This window comes from Ceratotherium simum, chromosome 7, assembly GCF_057802395.1.
Source record: "Ceratotherium simum simum isolate JZ-2026a chromosome 7, ASM5780239v1, whole genome shotgun sequence".
Classification (NCBI taxonomy): Eukaryota; Metazoa; Chordata; class Mammalia; order Perissodactyla; family Rhinocerotidae; genus Ceratotherium; species Ceratotherium simum.
Window position 1 is genome coordinate 23315612 of NC_141906.1, and position 18772 is coordinate 23334383.

General features: G+C 46.4%; 2 protein-coding genes across 3 annotated transcripts in view; one reads left to right on the plus strand and one right to left on the minus strand.

Moving 5' to 3' along the window:
• The first annotated feature begins 76 nt into the window (after positions 1-76).
• On the plus strand, positions 77-12328 carry RRP8 (ribosomal RNA processing 8). Of its 2 annotated transcripts, none has more exons than XM_087433304.1 (7): positions 77-329; positions 1569-1932; positions 2133-2613; positions 2706-2835; positions 3021-3127; positions 3212-3308; positions 3538-12328. In XM_087433304.1, the coding sequence occupies exons 1-7, from the start codon at positions 231-233 to the stop codon at positions 3655-3657; spliced, it is 1398 nt and encodes a 465-aa protein (XP_087289430.1). In that variant the 5' UTR covers positions 77-230; the 3' UTR covers positions 3658-12328. The 2 variants fall into 2 exon arrangements, with proteins under 2 accessions (XP_087289430.1, XP_004418427.2); XM_004418370.3 differs by having other exon boundaries at positions 81-329; positions 2160-2613.
• A 120-nt stretch (positions 12329-12448) lies between these two features.
• The window catches only part of DNHD1 (dynein heavy chain domain 1), an 81517-nt gene continuing 75193 nt past the window's right edge, over positions 12449-18772 (minus strand). The window contains exons 43-44 of the transcript XR_015552676.1: positions 12638-18598; positions 12449-12553 (exon numbers count right to left, since the gene is read on the minus strand). The gene's annotated coding sequence lies outside the window, so the exon portion shown is untranslated. The remainder of the gene's footprint in view (positions 12554-12637; positions 18599-18772) is intronic.

Here is an 18772-nt window from a genome sequence, read left to right on the forward strand (position 1 = left end):
TCAGCGCGGGCCTCCTACCCTCCCTCCCTCCTCCTTCCTCCTTTGCCTTTCTAGCCCACCAGTGTCTGAACTCGATGGTTTTCGGCTCTCTGCCGGCCGCTCTAGCCACCCTGGCTTCCACTCCTTGGTTTCCGGCTGGGTTCTGGCTGCTCTCCGCGGTGTGAGTCGGGGAGACGCGCTCTGCACGTGGAGCGGCGCCGGGTCCCCGCGTCTTCGCCCTCCCCACCCGCATGTTCGAGGAGCCGGAGTGGGCCGAGGAGGCCCCCGCAGCCGCGGACCTCGGACCTGTATCCTCACGGCCTCGGCCCGCAGCAGCCTCGAAGATCAAGGTAAGTGGCCCCGCAGGGGCTCTGGAGCTGTTTCAGGCGGCGAAGCGGACCCTGGTGGATCCCAGCGCTGGGGCACGCCGTGTGTGTGCGTGTATATGTGTGTGTGTGTTTGTATTAGGGAGAGGGGGGCACCTGCGGCCGACTGAAGATACGGGAATTTCCAAAAGAAGATGACCTCGGAACTGAGACAGAGTTGGTGAATAGAAGTTAGTGAAGCGAGGAGGGTTTCTTGGACAGGAAAAGCCTGTACAAAGGCCCTGGGGCAAGAGACCAGGTCCTAGTTGGGTCACACACAAAATAATCCGTGTGGTTGGAGCACAGAGAGTGAGGGGATGCCCTTGAAGCTGGAGAGGTAGATTAGAGGTTTTGCGTATTGTAAGATGAGCAAGGAGCCAATGAACTGGTTTTAGCAGGGGAATGATTTCTTCAGATTTGCATTTTGCAAAGGTCATTGGTTGCACTGTGGAGATTGGATTGGAGAGAGCAAGAGTGAATGACAATGAAGGATTGTCAGTACTATCGTTTAAAAGGAGGTTGTGTGGAGGGGACCTGAGAACCTCCAAGCCTGGGAGGGCCCAGTAGGACTTCAGCGCAGAAGACCTCCCAGACAACAGATCTTCTCCTTTAAGTTTTTGCAGATGTGATGGCTGCTGTACTTCCTCCAGCTCTTCCTACCCTTCAGTCAGCCTCCAACATGGAATCTGCATGCTTTATTCTCTTCTCTTCATTCCTTCAACCCATTGTTATAATTTAGGCCACTGGCCTCTCTGTCTGCAGTTTGTCGCCTTCGTTTGTTCTCTACACTGCAGCTAGAGTCATCTTAAATGCACACGTGTGAGTGATCCCATCACTCTTGTTTTCAGAAACCTCCCTTCCTCTTTTATAGAAAGATATCAGCTGGAGGTAAAAGCCTGAGACTGAGGGTTGGAACTCCTGGTCTCTGGCCTTGGTCCTGTTGCTTGTGGCCTCACCACATTCCTCTGAGGAACCCCATTACCTCATCTGTACATTAAAGAAAGTGGGGTGGGTGGTTTCTCTGCCCTCCAGCCTCTCGGAGGTTGGATGGTGACTTGAAAGTTCTTCAGGGTCTGGCAGGCTTCATGACAAGCGAGTTAAGTTGACTGGGAATAATCCAGATGTCTCTGCCAGCGTCTGAATCAGGTCCCCATTTCTCCCTTCTTATTCTCCAGGCCCCATCCATTCTCCTCTGCCCTGTTCTCATGCCTTGTTTTCCCTCAGGACTCCAAGCGCCGCCAGCTCTTGGCCACATTACGGGTCCTGGAGGCAGCATCTCTTCCCCAGCAGCCCCTCAGCCTGCCTGGCAGTGACTCTGAAGAAGAGGAGGTGGTGGGAAGGAAGAAGAAACGCCCAAAAAAGCCCTCATTTGCCAGTGTTTCTACTGAAGTAGAGGAGAAAAGGAAGAAGAAACATCAGAAACAGGGCCCACCTGGCAGTGACTCTGAGGAAAAGGAAGTAGAAAGGAAGAAGTGCTGCAGAGGGGCTCTTGGTGGTGATTCCGCTGAAAAACAGAAAAGAAAAAGGAAATGCCAGACACAGGCCTCTTCAAACCCTGCCCAGCACCTGGACAATGGTGACCAAACAGGTACTAGTGGATGTGTATATGTGTGTGGGACTGGGAGGGGGGTCAGCTGATCCTACGTATGACAGAGGTTACCTGCCACCCTTAGTTTTGGGGTTAGGCAGTAAGAAGTACTTTCATCCAGGCCACAGTCTCTGTCTCAAGGACAGGGGTATGGCCAGGATGACTTGCCAAACCTCTGAATTCAGGGGATCTTGCCCCAGATATGCTTTCCATCCTCCTCCCTGTAGGTCCCAACGCTTGGAAGAGTAGTGGTACAAATGACCCACCCAAGCCAAGCCCTGGGACCACTTCCCCCAAGCCCCCCCAAACCTTGAGTCGCAAGCAGTGGCGGAACCGGCAGAAGAACAAGCGTAGACACAAGAATAAGTTTCGGCCACCTCAGCCGCCAGACCAGGCTCCAGCCACAGCCCCCACAGAGGAGACAGAGGTGCCTCCTACTCCCAGTCCAGACAGCCATGAGGCTCGGGCAGGGGCTCTGCGAGCCCACATGGCACAGCGGCTGGATGGTGCCCGATTTCGCTACCTGAACGAACAGCTGTACTCAGGGCCCAGCAGTGCTGCACAACGCCTCTTCCAGGAAGACCCTGAGGCCTTTGTCCTCTACCACCGTGGCTTCCAGAGCCAAATCAAGAAGTGGCCACTGCAGCCCGTGGACCGCATTGCCAAGGATCTTCGCCAGCGGTGAATGGGGGTTGGGCGCTGTGAGAAGCAATGTGGGTCAGTCATGGGCTCATGCACTAGACCAGTGAATGATCCCTCTTCTCCATTCCCAGGCCTGCGTCCCTGGTGGTAGCTGACTTTGGCTGCGGGGACTGCCGCCTAGCCTCAAGTATCCGGAACACTGTGCATTGCTTTGACTTGGCCTCTCTGGACCCCAGGGTCACTGTGTGCGACATGGCCCAGGTAAACCCCTCTATCCCTTTACGTGTCTGGCCTGTGCTCCAGGCCCAACCTCCATGTGCTAAACTCTTAACATTCCCTCCTTCCTCCCTCCCTGTGCCCTCATCCTAATGTCCAGCCCTAGCACTCAGCGCTGACTTTCTCCTCCCCATATTGTGTGTTTCATACAACACTCCCACCCTGCACAGGTGCCTCTAGAGGATGAGTCTGTGGACGTGGCTGTGTTCTGCCTTTCACTGATGGGAACCAACATCAGAGACTTCCTAGAGGAGGCAAATAGAGTGCTGAAGCCAGGGTAGGAGCCCCCAAGACACAGACATGTGTGTATGTGCACATGCATGCATCTGTGTATTTACATAGAACTCTCCATCCTTCTCAGGGGTCTCCTGAAAGTGGCTGAAGTCAGCAGCCGCTTTGAAGATGTTCGGACCTTTCTGGGGGCTGTGACCAAACTAGGCTTCAAGGTCATCTCCAAGGTAAGGGCCACAAGAATTCTGTCTCTGTTTTTGTCTCATGGGTGGCCCTTTTCAGAGTAATGGTATTCAGGAAGGAGGCCATAGGCACAGGCACAGACTTTTGCTCCTTGAAGGCACGACTCATGGGAGAGCCCTGGGAAGCTTTCTGAGCAGGGGCGGGATGTGGATGGAGGTGTTTTGAGGAGCTCGGGTGAGGATTTGGAGCTCACTTGGTCTTTTCTGCCCCCAGGACCTGACCAATAGCCACTTCTTCTTGTTTGACTTTCAAAAGACTGGGCCCCCTCAGGTAGGGCCCAGGGCTCAACTCTCAGGCCTGAAGCTTCAGCCATGTCTCTACAAGCGCAGGTGACCTCTGGACCCCCCTTGAAAGGGGAAGCAAGTCTCGAACTCAAGGCTCAGAACTCTGAAGACTGCATCCAGCCAGGCTGTGACCCAGGACCTGGTACCACCCTTCCTCCGTCCCCAGAACAAAGTGTGATGAAAACTCTGGCTCAGCCCTGTTCTAATGAAGACTTCTTGGTGGCAAGAAGCATAAAGTCACTCGGGCTAGCTAAAGAATAAGGAGTTTATTGTGAGAACACAGGGGTATCTGGGAATTATGGGTGCCCTAGGTGTCATGGAAACTAGATGGTTCGGAATACCAGGCATCTCTCAGGAGCCACAGGTCTTTCTGACCTGGCATGTCCACTCTCTGATCTTCTGTCTACAGACCAGCTCTATCTGCTCACCCGTAGCTCCTGCTCCTTCAGCTTCAGTCTGCCCAGGCCTTCAAGGCCTCAGACAGGCAAGTGTTGCTTCTTGGCTCTGGGGCAACCAGCAGCCCACCAACATCCTGGCTCAACATATTCTGGGCTTCTGGGTCAAGACTATTTGATTGTCCCTATAGTAAACACCTCTGTCTCCTCTACCTTCATCTTCATCTTTGGAGCCATATGGCCCAAATGACTCCTAGCACCTATTGCCCTGTGGGGGCTTGGTGTGTGAGAGCACAGATTTTGGAATCAGGTAGGCCTGGGTTCAAATGCTGGCCTGCCACTTGTTGCTGAGAGTCATTTAATCTTTGAATATCATATTCCTCATTTGGAAAATGGTAGGATTCCTGTCTCACGGGATTGTTATGTGAGTTAACTGAGGAAATCCATAGCCAGGGCCGGGTACATAAGAGGTGCTCAATAAACTATAGCTGTGGCTATTATGTGTTGTAAGCCTTACTGTTTTCTAAAGACCTTCCCTAGGCAGGGTTGGAGGTTGAAGGGTAAAGTATGGATTTGCTGACTGAGGAAGATTCTGGGAGAGCTCAATATAGGCCTTTCAGTATGCTCACTTTATAGGATATTTAGAGATTCTTGATTCTGAGCTGTCCTTGGAGGGGGGTGGTGAGAGAGCTGGGTCTCTTCATAAATAACAACTGGTTGATGCCATGTTGGGGCGAAGGATTGGGCTGTTCATTGGCAGAAGGGTCTGTCTGTTGTTTCTGCCTTGCAGTGGGCCCAGGTCAGGATGTCCTAGGAAAGCTATGGGCAGGGAAGGCTGGGAAAAGATGAGCTGGGATGATAGATCCTGGGCCTCTCCCAGAAGGTATCTGCCATGGGCCCAGGTATAAAGATACATTCTCTTCTACCTATTTCCAAGAACAAGAACTGAGAGTGACCACTGGGACACAGTTCCAGGGCTCTGAGCCATTTGGATGCCTCCAGAAGGGGGTGAGGTTTTGAGGCAGGCTGTGAACCATTCAGCAGACCCTGCACAGTGCCTTTGCCTATGCTTGTCTCTGCTGAACACTCTTCTGACTGGCAGAGTCTTACTCATCCTTCCAGACAGCCTGATTGTTTCCTCCTCCACCACTCCCAAAGCAGAATTTCTTCCTCTGTGCTCTCAAAGCACGACATGAAGAGTGAACCTTCAGCATCGAAGTATTGTGTTGTGATTGCTTTGTGCATTAGGCTGCAGTCTTCTTAAGTCATATTTATCTTTCTAAATATGGTTTGGGGCACAAGATAAGGGCACTGTGGACTAGTGACGATGGAAGAAGTAGGCAGGCAGGAGAACTTCAGTAGGTGGAACTGGTAGGATGTTGAGGGTTAGTGAGAGAAAGAAATCTGAAGTAAGTCTCTGGTTTCTGGCTTGAACAACTGGTTGGGCTGGTGATGCCATTCAAATGTTGGGTTTTATGTATCTGTTACATGTTCATTTGGAAGTGGGACATAAATGTCTCAGGAGAGATCTGTTCTAGGGATTTGGGAATCAGCAGCCTAGAGGTGGTAATGTAAGTCATAGGAATAGATGAGATACTCAGAGTAAGACAATGAGAAGAGAACATGGCTCTGAGTAGAACTCTGAGGAGCATTTACTGGGTGGGTAAAAGAAAATGAGCCAGTAAAGGTCACAAGATGAGAAGGTTGGGCTAGAGATGGAGGAGTAAAACCAGGAGAGTGGATTTTTTAATCTGGAAGGAATGGGGAGGTTGTCAGCTGTCAAATGCTGTTGAAAGGTCTATTAAGATGAGAGAGGGGCTGGCCCCGTGGCCTAGCGGTTAAGTGCGTGCGCTCCGCTACTGGTGCCCGGGCGCACACCGACACACCGCTTGTCCGGCCATGCTGAGGTGGCATCCCGGATAGAGCAACTAGGAGGATGTGAACTATGACATACAACTATCTACTGGGACTTTGGGGAGAAAAAGGGAAAAAAAGAAAGGAGGAGGATTGGCAACAGATGTTAGCTAAGGGCCCATCTTCCTCAGCAAAAAGAGGAGGATTGGCATGGATGTTAGCTCAGGGCTGATCATCCTCACAAAAAAAAAAAAGAGAGAGAAAAGAACACTTATTAAAAAAAAAAGATGAGAGAGAAGTCAGATTGCACTGGGGTGAGAATTGCTGAGTAATGTTGAGGGCCTTTTTGAATTTATAGTGGTATTATGCATGAATTTATGGTTATACCAGTCAGCCGAATGGTGTGGTTGTCTCTGCCTACTCAGGAGTCTAGAGGGAGCTGTGGGAAGAGTGAGTACTAAGGGGTCATCCAGAGTCCAAACCTTGCCACACAATTGAAATGAAAGGAAATCAAGCAAAGGAATTTCAGGCTGTTCGTAAGTGATTGCTATGCTGGACCTTGGGATTTTGTAGAACAGGGAGGAGAGTGAAGACAGGAGTAGGTTGTTGTACTGGGAGTAACTGAACATGTGACCTGGGAGGATGGGAGGCTGTGGTCATAAATTGGGATGTTTGAATTATTAATATTAGAAGCAGAGTAGCACCAGGCGATGGCAAAGTCTAGAATGTAGCTACAGGAGTGCGTGCCTGAGAAGCATGCAAGGGAGGTTGCCTGTAGATTGGTTAATGGACTCAGGGCTCAGGTATTGTAGGGAAGGTTTGTCTGCATGGACTTGGACGTTCTCCAGGATGATGGCAGAAGTTGGCATAAAACAGGTACCAGCCTCTTGAGGGAGGGGGCCGATCCAGGAGGTCTGCAGACAAAGGGAAGGAGAGGCTGGATGGCACAAATTTCAGAAGTGCAGAGGGTTCACACAGCCTATGAGAGAGACTTCCATTTTGGGGGTGATGTGAAGCTGGTGAGTGGAGTTGGCTGCCAGGCAGCCAAGATAAAATACCCTGATAGTTGTCTCTAGCTCATCAGGATTCACCAGGGATCATTGGGGAGATGACTATTGTGGCAGCTCCATGGGGCAGGAGCCTCTGGGATAATGGGGAGACAAGCCACAAAGTCCGAGGAATGTGTTGGAGTAGCAGGGCATCTCACTGTAGGACACACATCCCCTTTTATAGCTCCGTATCTGTGTTCTTTCCCAAATGTTTATGTTCCTAGATCTTGAATCATTTTCCCTGTTTTCTTATGCTCAGCAGGACAGCTGGTGTCTGCCTTCCTCTCTTTTGCTTCCTCCCTGACTTATAATTTAGATTCTTCCTTTGCCTATTCTGGCTCCAGCCACCTGAGTAAATACTTCCTTGGGTCTGACTTAGGCCCCGGGCTCCCCCTAACTCAGCCCAGCCCCCGCTAGTGGCTCCATCAGTCACCCTGATTCTGAAAGCAGGACTCTCCTGAGCCTGATCTGGGTCCTCCCTGCTCCATCATCAGCTTCAGGGCAAGCTCTTGTTCAAGGCCATGCCTGGGATTCAGTGTCTAATGTTGAGAGCCTGGACTGAAGAGAGAACAGTGTATGTTTCATTAAGAAATAACAGCATGCCAGCTGTCCAAGGAACAATGAGACCAGTTTAAGGAGCAGCTTGAGAACGGATTGAAGGAGTGGCAGGAATAGTAAGAGGTAAACGGGAGTGGGAGGGAGTTGCTCCTCTGTGAAAGGCAGAGGTTCTCAAACTTGCATAATTAGGGTAACCTGGAAGGCTTGTTACACTGCAGATTGCTAAGTGCTCCCCCAGTTTCTCATTCAGAAGGTCAGGATAGGGTTTGAGAAGTTCTTTTTTGGTTGCTTTGATTTTTCTCAATGAAGCAAGAGGCAGACTTACGGGTTGAGAGTGAGAATGGGGGAGAAAGGGTTGGAGTTTTGAGGAGTGACGGTCGTGAATGTCGTTTCTAAGAGAGTAAGAGAGGGAGTAAAAGAACTAAGGAAATACAGTATGATTGCTGGTAGTATTAATAGCACACTTAAGGTTCAAGGTCAGAAAGAGGAAGGATGGGAGGAGACTCAGAGAGAGCTTCTGTGAGACAAAGTACAGCTGGCCTGTCAGAACCCGCCCCCTCCTTTGGAGGGCTGGTTTCTGCCCTCTTACCTCAGGTGTACCTGGGGACTCCACTGGGACCCTTCAGGAAGCTTGAGGGATTTATTCCTACAGCCAAGGAATGATGAGCCTGGAGTCTGACTCCTGTGCTGGAAGTGTAGCCGGCAAGCAGAGGCTCACTAACTGTTTCCATGGCGGAGCCAGGAGAGTGCTGCTGCTTTTGCATTGGCCTACATTTCCAGAATTTGTCATGGCAAGTGATGCGTGAGTGTATCCTATGCACCTTGCGGGAGAGAGGGAAGCATGGGGTGGTCTTGGGTCCTGTCCTGTAGGACCATTTGAACAAGCAAGGAGACCTCAGCACAAAGAAGCTAGGAGTGGGCTCAGCCCCTGTGGGCTAAGGAGGGAGTTGCAGGAGACCACCCAGAATAGAGCTGCATCCACTGGGGTCAAGGGGACAGCAAGGATGCCCCTTTTAAATATCTGCGAGGCCCATAGGGCAGAGAACCACCCAGTCAGGGAAGAACTGTTTTATCCCCTTGCTTCTCTGCAGTTGGGCCCAGAGCGGTCAGCAGCTATTAGGTAGAGAGGAGGTGGGAAGAGTGGAGAGCATCCAGATCTTTCCTCCCTTCTGTCACCAACTAATTGTCCCAAGGAACTCAAAGGTGGGTTCGGAAGCATTTAACTATTTAAGAGATGCAGTCACCAACCACTCTGAACCAGACCAAGCGTCACCACAGGAGCTCCGCCTATGACCTTTGCCTCATTTTTAATGCTAAGATCTTCTCTCTGGGAGGAGCTTAGGCCTTATCATCTTAACCTGCAGTGTATGTGGAAGCATGTTTTCCAACTGAGCCTGCACAAGCAAATACCCACCTCTTCCTTTTTAATATTCATTACCCATCTGAAATAAAAGACCCCTGCTTTCCTGTGTTTGGGGACAGCCACGACTTTGGAAATGAGTCCACGTGGTCTCCTATTTGCTGCAAATAAGTTCTACTTTGTGTGACAACTACTTCTGGTTGAAAGTCTGATTTTAACTCGCCAGGAGGCAAACCTACTTTTGGTTAAGTAACACTTCCTCAATTCAGGCTCCTTGACTTAAGTGGGGCAGAGCTGGGGGGGGAAAGAGTTAAAGCTACAACACATGCAGATTATTTATTGTTACATAGGATTAGGTGTTCTAATTACTTGAGATTGTATCTTAAAGTTGATTTTAAGACTATCTGTTAGCTAAGAACGAGCTGAGAAGTCACAGGCTTGCTGCAGCTTTTCTGCACGGCAGGGGAAGAGTCCCCCCAAATGAAGAAGTCTGGAGGGGTAGTGAGAGACAAGAAGGAAGTGGATTTGGATAGCAATCTGTGCCTCCTGCTTGTTCAGCATCGCTTGTAGAGGTTATTGCCTCTGCAGTTACTGGTGTGCTCCGGCTTTTGTTCCTGTAACGCAGTCCTAAGGGAACACAGTTCCAAAAGAAACAACATGATCTTGGCAGAGACGCAGTTCAGCTCCAAACACTCAACCATTTACGTAATTGCACAAAGCGCTTTACAGCTTTTCACAGACAGAGACCAGCAATTAGAGCTTTTTATCCCCAGGGCGTCCTCCTTCACAAGTGACTTCTCAGACTGGCCACCTGGTTCTAGGATAGTCAGCTACAGCAGTAACTGCCTTAGTGGTCTCTGCTTCCATTCCTGCCCCCAGAGCAATTCATTTTCCTCGAAGCCAAGTGATCCTTTTGAAATGTAAATCAGATATGTTGCCCGTCTGCTGAAAAGCCTTCAGTGGATTCTCACTGCTCTGAGAACAAAGACAAACTCCTTCCCAGGCATCCCTCTCCAGCTGCATCTTAAAAACCCCTTCCTCACCAAACTCCAGCCACGCACGCAGGCTTGCTTTTCATTCCCTGAGCGTCCCAAGCCAGTTCTACTTTTGGGTCCTTATATAGGCTGCTCCATCTTCCTAGAATACTCTCTCCCTGATGAGCTCATTTTCATCTTCCAGATCTTCACACCAACATCACCGTTTCTTGTATGGAAGAAATTGGCTAGATGCTCACTAAAAATGTCCTTTTCCTCGACACATAGGCTACGTTTCCCAGCTTCTTACATCAAAGCAGGGCTGTGTGAGCCATTCTCACCAGCGGAAAGTAAGTAGAAGTGGATGAGCCTTCTCTGCATTCTCCCGCCCTCTCTGCCTTCTGGGGTGACCTTGAAGCACACGTTTCGAAGATGATGGAATCACAGCATAAAAGTCTGAAAGGTGCTTGGCCAAGAACATGCACATTGGACTTTGAACAAGGAGTAAACTTCTATTGCATTAAGTTAGTGGGCTTTGGGAATGTTAACGGCAGTTAGCATTATATACCCTGGCTAATTAACCTATCTTCTCTGGGCATCTTGTCCAGCTTACTCTTGATCACAAAACTGTTTTTGTTTCCTTCAGGGTGCTTCAAACATGTAATTATTTTACCAGATGGCAGTCAACATTTCCCACATGTCCTATGAATTTGAATCTTAATTAGGAAAAAAATGCTTACATGAGGAAGTTGAGATACTCATTTTATCAGTTACATTTTTATTGTGACAAAAAAATAGCACTAAAGAATGTCTTAAACTAGATTTTTCTTCTATTATAACTAGAAACATGAAGGTAGGTGGCTGTTGGCACTGGTTAAGGAACTCAAGGATATTAGCAAAGAGGTCTCTGTGATTCTCTTGGTCTCTTGATTCTTCTGGTCCCACCATGATGTGTTCGATTGAGCAGGGACACCCTACTTACTGTTAAACTTCTTGGGTGTCTGGCTGTGTGCCACAGCCCCTATCCTTTTGGCCTTACTCCAAAGGTCCTTCTACATTGTTAATGCTCCATTATGTAAATATGTTCCATTATTCCCTACAACATGGCTGAGGCCAATCTCAAATAGTAACGTTTTAAATATACTTGTCTCCCCCACCCCTTCCCACCTCTCAGCGGCCTGTCAGTAGCTCCTCCAATTCAAAGCTGCTCTCCCTCCAGCTCAGTTGGTGGGAACGTGGTCTGTTTGTTTCGCTCATTCTTTACGCCCCCTATCCCTTCTAGCATTGTGATGGAGGAGGGCATATTAAAGGCAAAAAGACCAAACATTTTTTTAGTTTGTCTCTATCAGTGTGCTCTATGAAGACAGGCACTTAAATGTTGGCTCTGGTGTAGGCTATTGGGGTTCCTTGTGCACTCACTGGCTTTGGTTCCCTCCTTGTGATACTCAGCCCACACTTCCCCTCGGCTCCTCAGCTCCTCAGCTCCTGACCCTGACACTCTACGCACAGCCTCCTAATGCTAAAGTCCTTCACCCTAGCAGGCCGCCCTCCTGGGAGAGGGCTCAACAAACACCTCAAGACTGGTTCCCTTGCAAGGAGCCCACAGGAAACTCATGCATATTTGTCCTGCCAAACAGTGGAAGTGCAGCCCAGCCAGCCGCTGCCTCCTCTCCCCTTGCCCTGCCCCAGCCAGCCTGACTGACTCCTCCCTGTGAAAAGTAAACACCAGTCTCTATACTCATATGGCTCCAAACCCTCATAAGTGATTCAGGTTATGTTCTCCCAAGAAGCCCCTGCCCCAGGCTCCACCCCAGTGGCTATATGAGATGGGTCTGTAAGTTCCTGAGTGTAGCAAGCCTCTAGCTAGAGAATGTAATGCTGAATGAATGTAATGTCTCTCCTCATGAGAAGACAAAATGACTAAATGGTTCTGTTGGAGCCCTCCTCACTTGATTTAAGATGGAGGGAACAGCACTGCTCCTTTGCCTTTCAGGGAGGAGAAGTTCTCTCTGTTCCTAAAAATTCCCGGGGCCAGCCCTGTGGCCTAGTGGTTAAGTTCGGTGTGCTCTGTTTTGGCAGCCTGGGTTTGGTGCCCTGGACACGGACCTACACCACTTGTCAGCAGCCATGCTGTGGCAGCGAGCCACATACAGAATAGAGGAAGATTGGCACAGTTGTTATTGCAGGGTGAATCTTCCTCAAGCAAAAAGAGGAAGATTGGCAACAGATGTTAGCTCAGGGCGACTCTTCCTCAGCCAAAAAAAAAAAAAAAAAAAAAAATCCCATCAATGAATCTTGTTTCTAACTTCATATACAATAGAAAGGCTGGTGGTCTCTGGTCAGCTTTTCTGTCTTAGAGTAGATGCTGTGTGGATATATCCAGCACCTGTATTTAGAATGTGTCAGTACCTATTACCTGTTGTCTTCAGTTTGGTTGTATTCACCAAAGATCTTATGCAAGTATTCTTGTAAAATGTGAATTGTTCTTTTGTATGTGTGTGCTTTATTTGTATAAAGTATTGTTGACAAATCTTTTCTTATTTCTTACCTTTTTTCCCTCCCTCAACTGTTTTTAATATCCATCCATGTATCAGTTAGGGCCCAGTCAGGAAAATAGAAACCACACTGAGTATTTTAAGTAGAGGGCATTTAATACAGAGAATTGGTTACAAGTGTTGGAAGGCTGAGCGTCAAAAGAAGATGCTGATATAATTAAAAAATTAGTAACTGGAGAAATCAGGTAACATCCCAAGCCCTGGGAAAACAAAAAGGAAGAAGGGGTGTGGTTACCAGAAACCAGGAGATCAGAGAAGGGGCCCCTTTTGACCGACACTCAGACCTTTGTGGGGGAAGCTCCCTCCGAGTGCCTGGTGCTTGGACCTCTGAGGAAGGATCTGGCCTTGAGGGTTGGGAGCAAGGTCTGACTGGTCTCTGACCGCCAAGCGGGTAGCTGATCTGCTGCCGATATCTCTGAGAAGTGTAGCAAAGCTGCTGCTGAGTGCAGAAGAAGCTAGTAGCTGGAGCCAACTGTCTGCAGCTGAAGTGATGTGACAACAACTGGAAAACAGTGAAGACCCTCCTCCATCTTTCACTTTCAGTTTCCCTTTGTGGCATCCTTTTGGCAGAACCTAACAGGGAACCGCCTGGCAGTGGATTCTGAGAAATACAATTTGTGGAGTCCCACCTGCAGCAACACACCTCCAGAGCGTGTGTAGTGGGGGGGCGGTGGCGTTGGAGGAGGAGGTTGTGTTATGGAGGGAGATTTGGAGAGTCTCCAAGCAGAAAGAAAATAGGTCAATAACCAGTATAACCCCTGTAGCCGCTCATACATCTAGTTTGTTGCTTCTGTTGCTGTGGAATATTCCATAGTATGCATCCACCATGGTAAACTTACCCGTTCACCTGGTTGCCTCAAATTCTTTGCTATCTGGAGAAATTAAAATCCTTGCAGCTAGGGTTCTTTTTTTTTTTTTTTATAATTTTATTTATTTATTTTTCCCCCAAAGCCCCAGTAGATAGTTGTATGTCACAGTTGCACATCCTTCTAGTTGCTGTGTGTGGGACGTGGCCTCAGCATGGCCGGAGAAGCCGTGCGTTGGTGCGCGCCCGGGATCCAAACCCGGGCCGCCAGCAGCGGAGCGCGCGCACTTAACCGCTAAGCCACGGGGCCAGCCCCATAGCTAGGGTTCTGAGTACAGAATAACTCGCACCAATTAGAGGCACTCCTTTGAGATTTGGGAGGTAAGGGTCATCTTCCCGCTGCTTGGCTGTTGCAGCTGGAAAGCAGGTTTATGTAGCTGTCTGGCTGCCTGCAGCAGCATTCCCACTGAGGCCAAGGACAAAATAAAGATGCCTACTGTGATGGCTGAAGTTCCGCATAGGACGGGAGGTTCCACAAGTAAAGTGAACCTACTCTGTGACAGTACAAGTTTCGCTATAGTAAACTGTGGTGAAGAAGAAAAGTTATTGGAATGATATCACTAAGTAACAGAACCAATGGGAAGTCCAGGGAGTGAGGCTTAGAGAACAGACAGGAACCAAGGGAGGATGGACAGCTGCAGAAACTAAGGTCACACTTTAGACTCAGTCTGGTTAGGATGGCACTGCTGGCACCACTGCTGCTGGACTTTTCTGTCACTCTTGTTGGTACACAGATTGATGCTGAGAATTGAGGTAATCTTCCTCTAAGTTCATGGCACTGTATTAGGATGGGTCCATGAAAGGCCCTCTCCTGTTCTTTGTTATTTTATTTGTTTCCTTTATTCTTGATTCACACTTCTGTTTCTCTTGTACGCCCACAGTGTGTTTGTTGTGTGTCCTTAGACACAGATGTATCTTTGGCAAAGATACATGGTGGTTTTGGTAGAGGTATGTTTGTGGCAGAGACTTGCCAGCTGTTCCTCACACACGGGAAATCCGCTGGACTCTGTTTCCCAGCTTCCCTTATACTTAAGTGTGGCCATGTGATTGCATCTGCCAACTGGAGGGTAGTGGAGCCACTGTGTGCTGCTTCCAGACTTGGGTCCTTAAATTTCCCTACGCATAGTCCCCCATGTTACTTCCACTTTGGCCAACTTGATGCATTTGAGCATATGACCTTGAAAGCTACACATTGAAGATGATAGAGCAAAAAGATGGAAGGAGCCTGAACATCACTTAGAGGAGAGCCACCTACCAATTAGGAACATCTGTTTTGGACTTCATGTGAGTGAGAAATAAATTTCTATCTTTTTTGAGCCATTGTACACTTGGTTTGTTGTTACAGCAACTAGGAGTCTTTTTTTAAAATCCCTTTTAAGTGAACATATCAGAAAAGTAAACAAAACACATACCCGTACAGAAAAGAAAACAAAAATGTTCAGCCCAGTGGTTTATCACAAGGCCAATACCATGTAACCACCACCCAGATTAAGAAACAGAATGCTTTCAACACCCCAAAACCTCTTTTATGTCACCTCCCAAACATTAGCAACTTTCTTCTCTCGACCCTGCAAAGTTACCACCATCCTGACTTTCATACCATTAAGTTTCTTGCTTTTCTTTATAGTCTTACTAGTTAAGCATGCAGACCTAAATAATATGTATTTCCTTGTATCTGGCTTCTTTCACTCAACATTAGGTTTATGGGATTCATCAATGTTGTTGAGTGCAGCTGCATTTCGTTCGTTTTTATTACTGTAGAAATAACCCATTCTGTGGAGAAACCACAATTTATTGATTCAACTGTTGATGTATATTTGAGTTGTATATCAATCAGATTGGGCTGTGTCATGCTGAAGGAAATAAAAACCCAAAATATTAATGGCTTAACCCCACAAAAGATAATTTTATACTATTGCTGGATGGGCAGGGACTCTGCTCATAATCACTTAGGAACCCAAGCTAATGAAACTCCATTGCAATACATGCTTCCATAATCACCAGGCAGGAAGAGAGAACAAGGCAGATCACCCCCGGCACCAAAAGCTTCAGCCCAGAAGTGACACATGTTCTTTTTGCCCCTATGTAATTGGCCAAAACAAGTCTCACTGCCCTGTATAGCTCCATAAATGGTAAGAAAGTACACTCCTACCATGTACCCAGAAGGAAGAGAAACAGAGTGCTTGTGAACTGACTGATGACCAGTTTGTGGTTCCTACAAATAATGCCTCTGTGAACAATCTTGCAAATGCCTCTTGTGCACATGCACACATTTCTGTTGGGAATATAACTAAGAGTAGAATTGTTTGGTAGTAAAGTGAGTATATCCTCAACTTTAGTAGACAATGCCAGACTGTTTTCAGATACTTCAATTTATACTGCCTTCACCAGGGATATGAGAGTTCACTTAATCCACATGAGAATTCACTTTACTCCATATCTTTGCCATCCTGTAGCATTTCTCCCCAATTCTGGTGTCTGTGCAATGTTATGTCGTTCAGTTTTACTGTGCATTTCCCTGATTACTAATGGGATTGACCTTTTCATGTGTCTACTGGCTACTGAAAATCTTCTTCTATAAAGTGCTTGTTTAAGTCTCTTGCCCATTTTTCTATTGGGTTGTCTTTTTCTTGTTGATTTTTGGAGTTCTTTATATATATATATATATAGAGAGAGAGAGAGAGAGAGAGAGGATATAAGCCCTTTGGGTTATATGTGTGCATGTATCTTCTCCCATTCTGTGGTTTGCTTTTTCACTTTCTCAATGGGCATTTATTGGTGAACTGAAATTTTTAATTTTAATGTAGTCTAGTTTATCAATAATTTCTTTATGGTTAATGTTGTTTATGCCTATTTAAAAAGTCATTCCTACCTGAAAATGATGAAGATATTCTACTAAATTATCTTCTGGAAGTGTTACTATTTTGCCTTTCATGATTAATTCTACAACCTGTGTGCAACTGACTTTTATGTGTAGTTAGAATAGGAGCCAAGTTTAATTTTTTTCATCTAGATATCCAACTAATCCAAAACTGTTCATTGAAAAAACCTTTTCAAAAAAAAGAAAAACATTTCCTGGAAACAATAGGGTATTCCTTTAAAAAATCATTAAATGGAAGAACATTTAGTGATATGCAAAAGCATTCCCATTAGGTGGAGAAAACAGGTTATATACATGATTATATAGGTAATATATATGTATATATACCTATAAAAAATGTACTTATGTGAGAGACTGAAAAAAATTTTCCCATTGCTATGCAATGCCATCTTTCCATATTTTTCTATATATATGTGGATCTGTTTCTGGGCATCCTAATCCATTCCTTGGTCTGTACATCTGTCTTTTCACCAATACCTCACTGTTTAATTACAATAGCATTCTAATAAGTCTTAGTATGTGGGACTGCAAGTCCCATACTTTTCTCCAGAAGGGCTAATGTTGCCCCTTTGCATTTCCATGATTGTCAAGGTCCTCACCCTGATGGAATTTTCTTATACTAGATAAGTTGGGGGCGAATTAATATATTTGTAATACTGAATCTTCAATTTCTGTGGTGTATATGTTCCATTTCTTTAATTGCTGTCAATAATGTTTTATAGATTTGTAAACTTTATAACTTTAGAGTGTAAAGTTTTTCTTTCACATGATTGCTAGGCATTTACTGTTGTTTTTTAAAACATGATTTGCAAATAGAATCTTTTAAAATTTTATTTTCTGCTTGCTTGTATATAGAAATACAACCAATTTTGTGTTGAACATGGAGCAGTACTCTTGCTAACCTCACTTACTAATCATTTATCTGTATTCTTTTTTATTTTCTACATATATACTCATATCATCTCTAAATAATCACAGTTTTATTTCATCCTTTCCAATTCTGTATCATTTATTTCTTTTCTTACTTTACTCCACTGGCCAGGAGATCCATTACTGTGTTCAAGAGAAGTGGTGTTGGTGGAAGTCCTTGTCTCATTCCCAAACTCAAAGGAAAAGCTTTCCACGTTTTGTTACTGGGTATGATATTTGCAGTGAGGTTCTTGAAAACACCCTTTGTCAGATTAGTGATGTGCCTTTCTATTTCCTATTATTTTTATCATGAATTGGATTTTGCATTTTTTCAAATGCTGCTTCTGAATTGATATGATCATGTATATATTTTTTTATTCTGTCAATGTAGCAAGTAATAGGTTTGTTTTCTTTTTTTTAATTTTTTTTTTTTATTTTATTTATTTTTTCCCCCAAAGCCCCAGTAGACAGGTGCATGTCATAGCTGCACCTCCCTCTAGTTGCTGTATGTGGGACGCGGCCTCAGCATGGCTGGAGAAGCAGTGCCTCGGTGTGCACCCGGGATCCGAACCCAGGCCGCCAGCAGCGGAGTGCGGGCACTTAACCGCTAAGCCACGGGGCTGGCCCTAGGTTTGTTTTCATATGTGAAATCAACCTTGAATTTTTGGAATAAAATCAGCTTAGTTGCTTATTATCATTTTTATATATTGCTGAAGTCAGTTTGATAATAATTTTTTTTAATAATTTTATTTATTTATTTATTTTCCCCCAAAGCCCCGGTAGACAGTTGGTGTGTCATAGTTGCACATCCTTCTAGTTGCTGTACGTGGGACGTGGCCTCAGCATGGCTGGAGAAGCAGTGCGTCGGTGCGTGCCTGGGATCCCAATCCCAGCCGCCAGCAGCAGAGCGCGCGCACTTAACCGCTAAGCCATGGGCCGGCCCCGTGATAATTTTGATTGGACTTTTGCATCTATGCTCATGAGTGAACATAAATGACATTTTACTATAAATCTTTCTTTTCTCACTCAACACAATGCCTTTAAGTTCTATTCATATTTCTATATGTTCCTGTAACTCACTTTTCCCACTTCTCCAAATGCTGATGTTTTTTCATCTCACTTATAATGTAGTCCAGAGTTCTAATGGTAGCCTAAAAGGCCTTGTATTATCTGGACTGCAATTATCTCTCTAACACTCACCCCCTTCACTCACACCTCTCCAGCTACACTGTCCACCTTGCTATTTATTGAACATTCTAAGCATCCCCCTGCCTCAGGGCCAGTGTACTTATTATTCCATCTACTTGGAATCTTATTTCCTTTTGGTTGGCAAACCGGCCCCCACACACAAGCAAGGAGAGACCTAAGAAAGAAAATCCACTCCAGATTGGTAGGTGGCAGGTTTAATAAGCAAGGGAACTTACATACAAGGCTTGTCTTGGGCAGCTGCAAGACGAGTAGATCTCTGCACCTGCCAGCCAGAATCTTAAAAGTTCATATAGAGCCTTAACTGGGTTCAGTCACATACACCATCCAGATGGTCTCGACAACACACTGCTCTCTCAAGACTACGTCTTAGAACAGGTCCTGCTGTGGAAATAGTTGGTAGAACATACATTCCAAGGACGGGAATTGCCAATTGCCCAGGTCCAGCTTGAGGGTCAGCTGGCGGTCATGTCCTCTCAATGACCTCCTCCAACATTGCCCCAGCTATCTACATGGCTCACTTCCTCACTTTATTCAGGTCTCTATTCAAATTTATCA

Excerpts from the sequence above, each read along its gene's own strand:
- RRP8 (XM_087433304.1), top strand. The coding sequence starts at position 231 with ATGTTCGAGGAGCCGGAGTGGGCCGAGGAGGCCCCCGCAGCCGCGGAC. Across the intron at positions 330-1,568 it reads CAGCAGCCTCGAAGATCAAG|GACTCCAAGCGCCGCCAGCT; the intron begins GTAAGTGGCCCC and ends GTTTTCCCTCAG. Across the intron at positions 1,933-2,132 it reads GGACAATGGTGACCAAACAG|ATATGCTTTCCATCCTCCTC; the intron begins GTACTAGTGGAT and ends ATCTTGCCCCAG.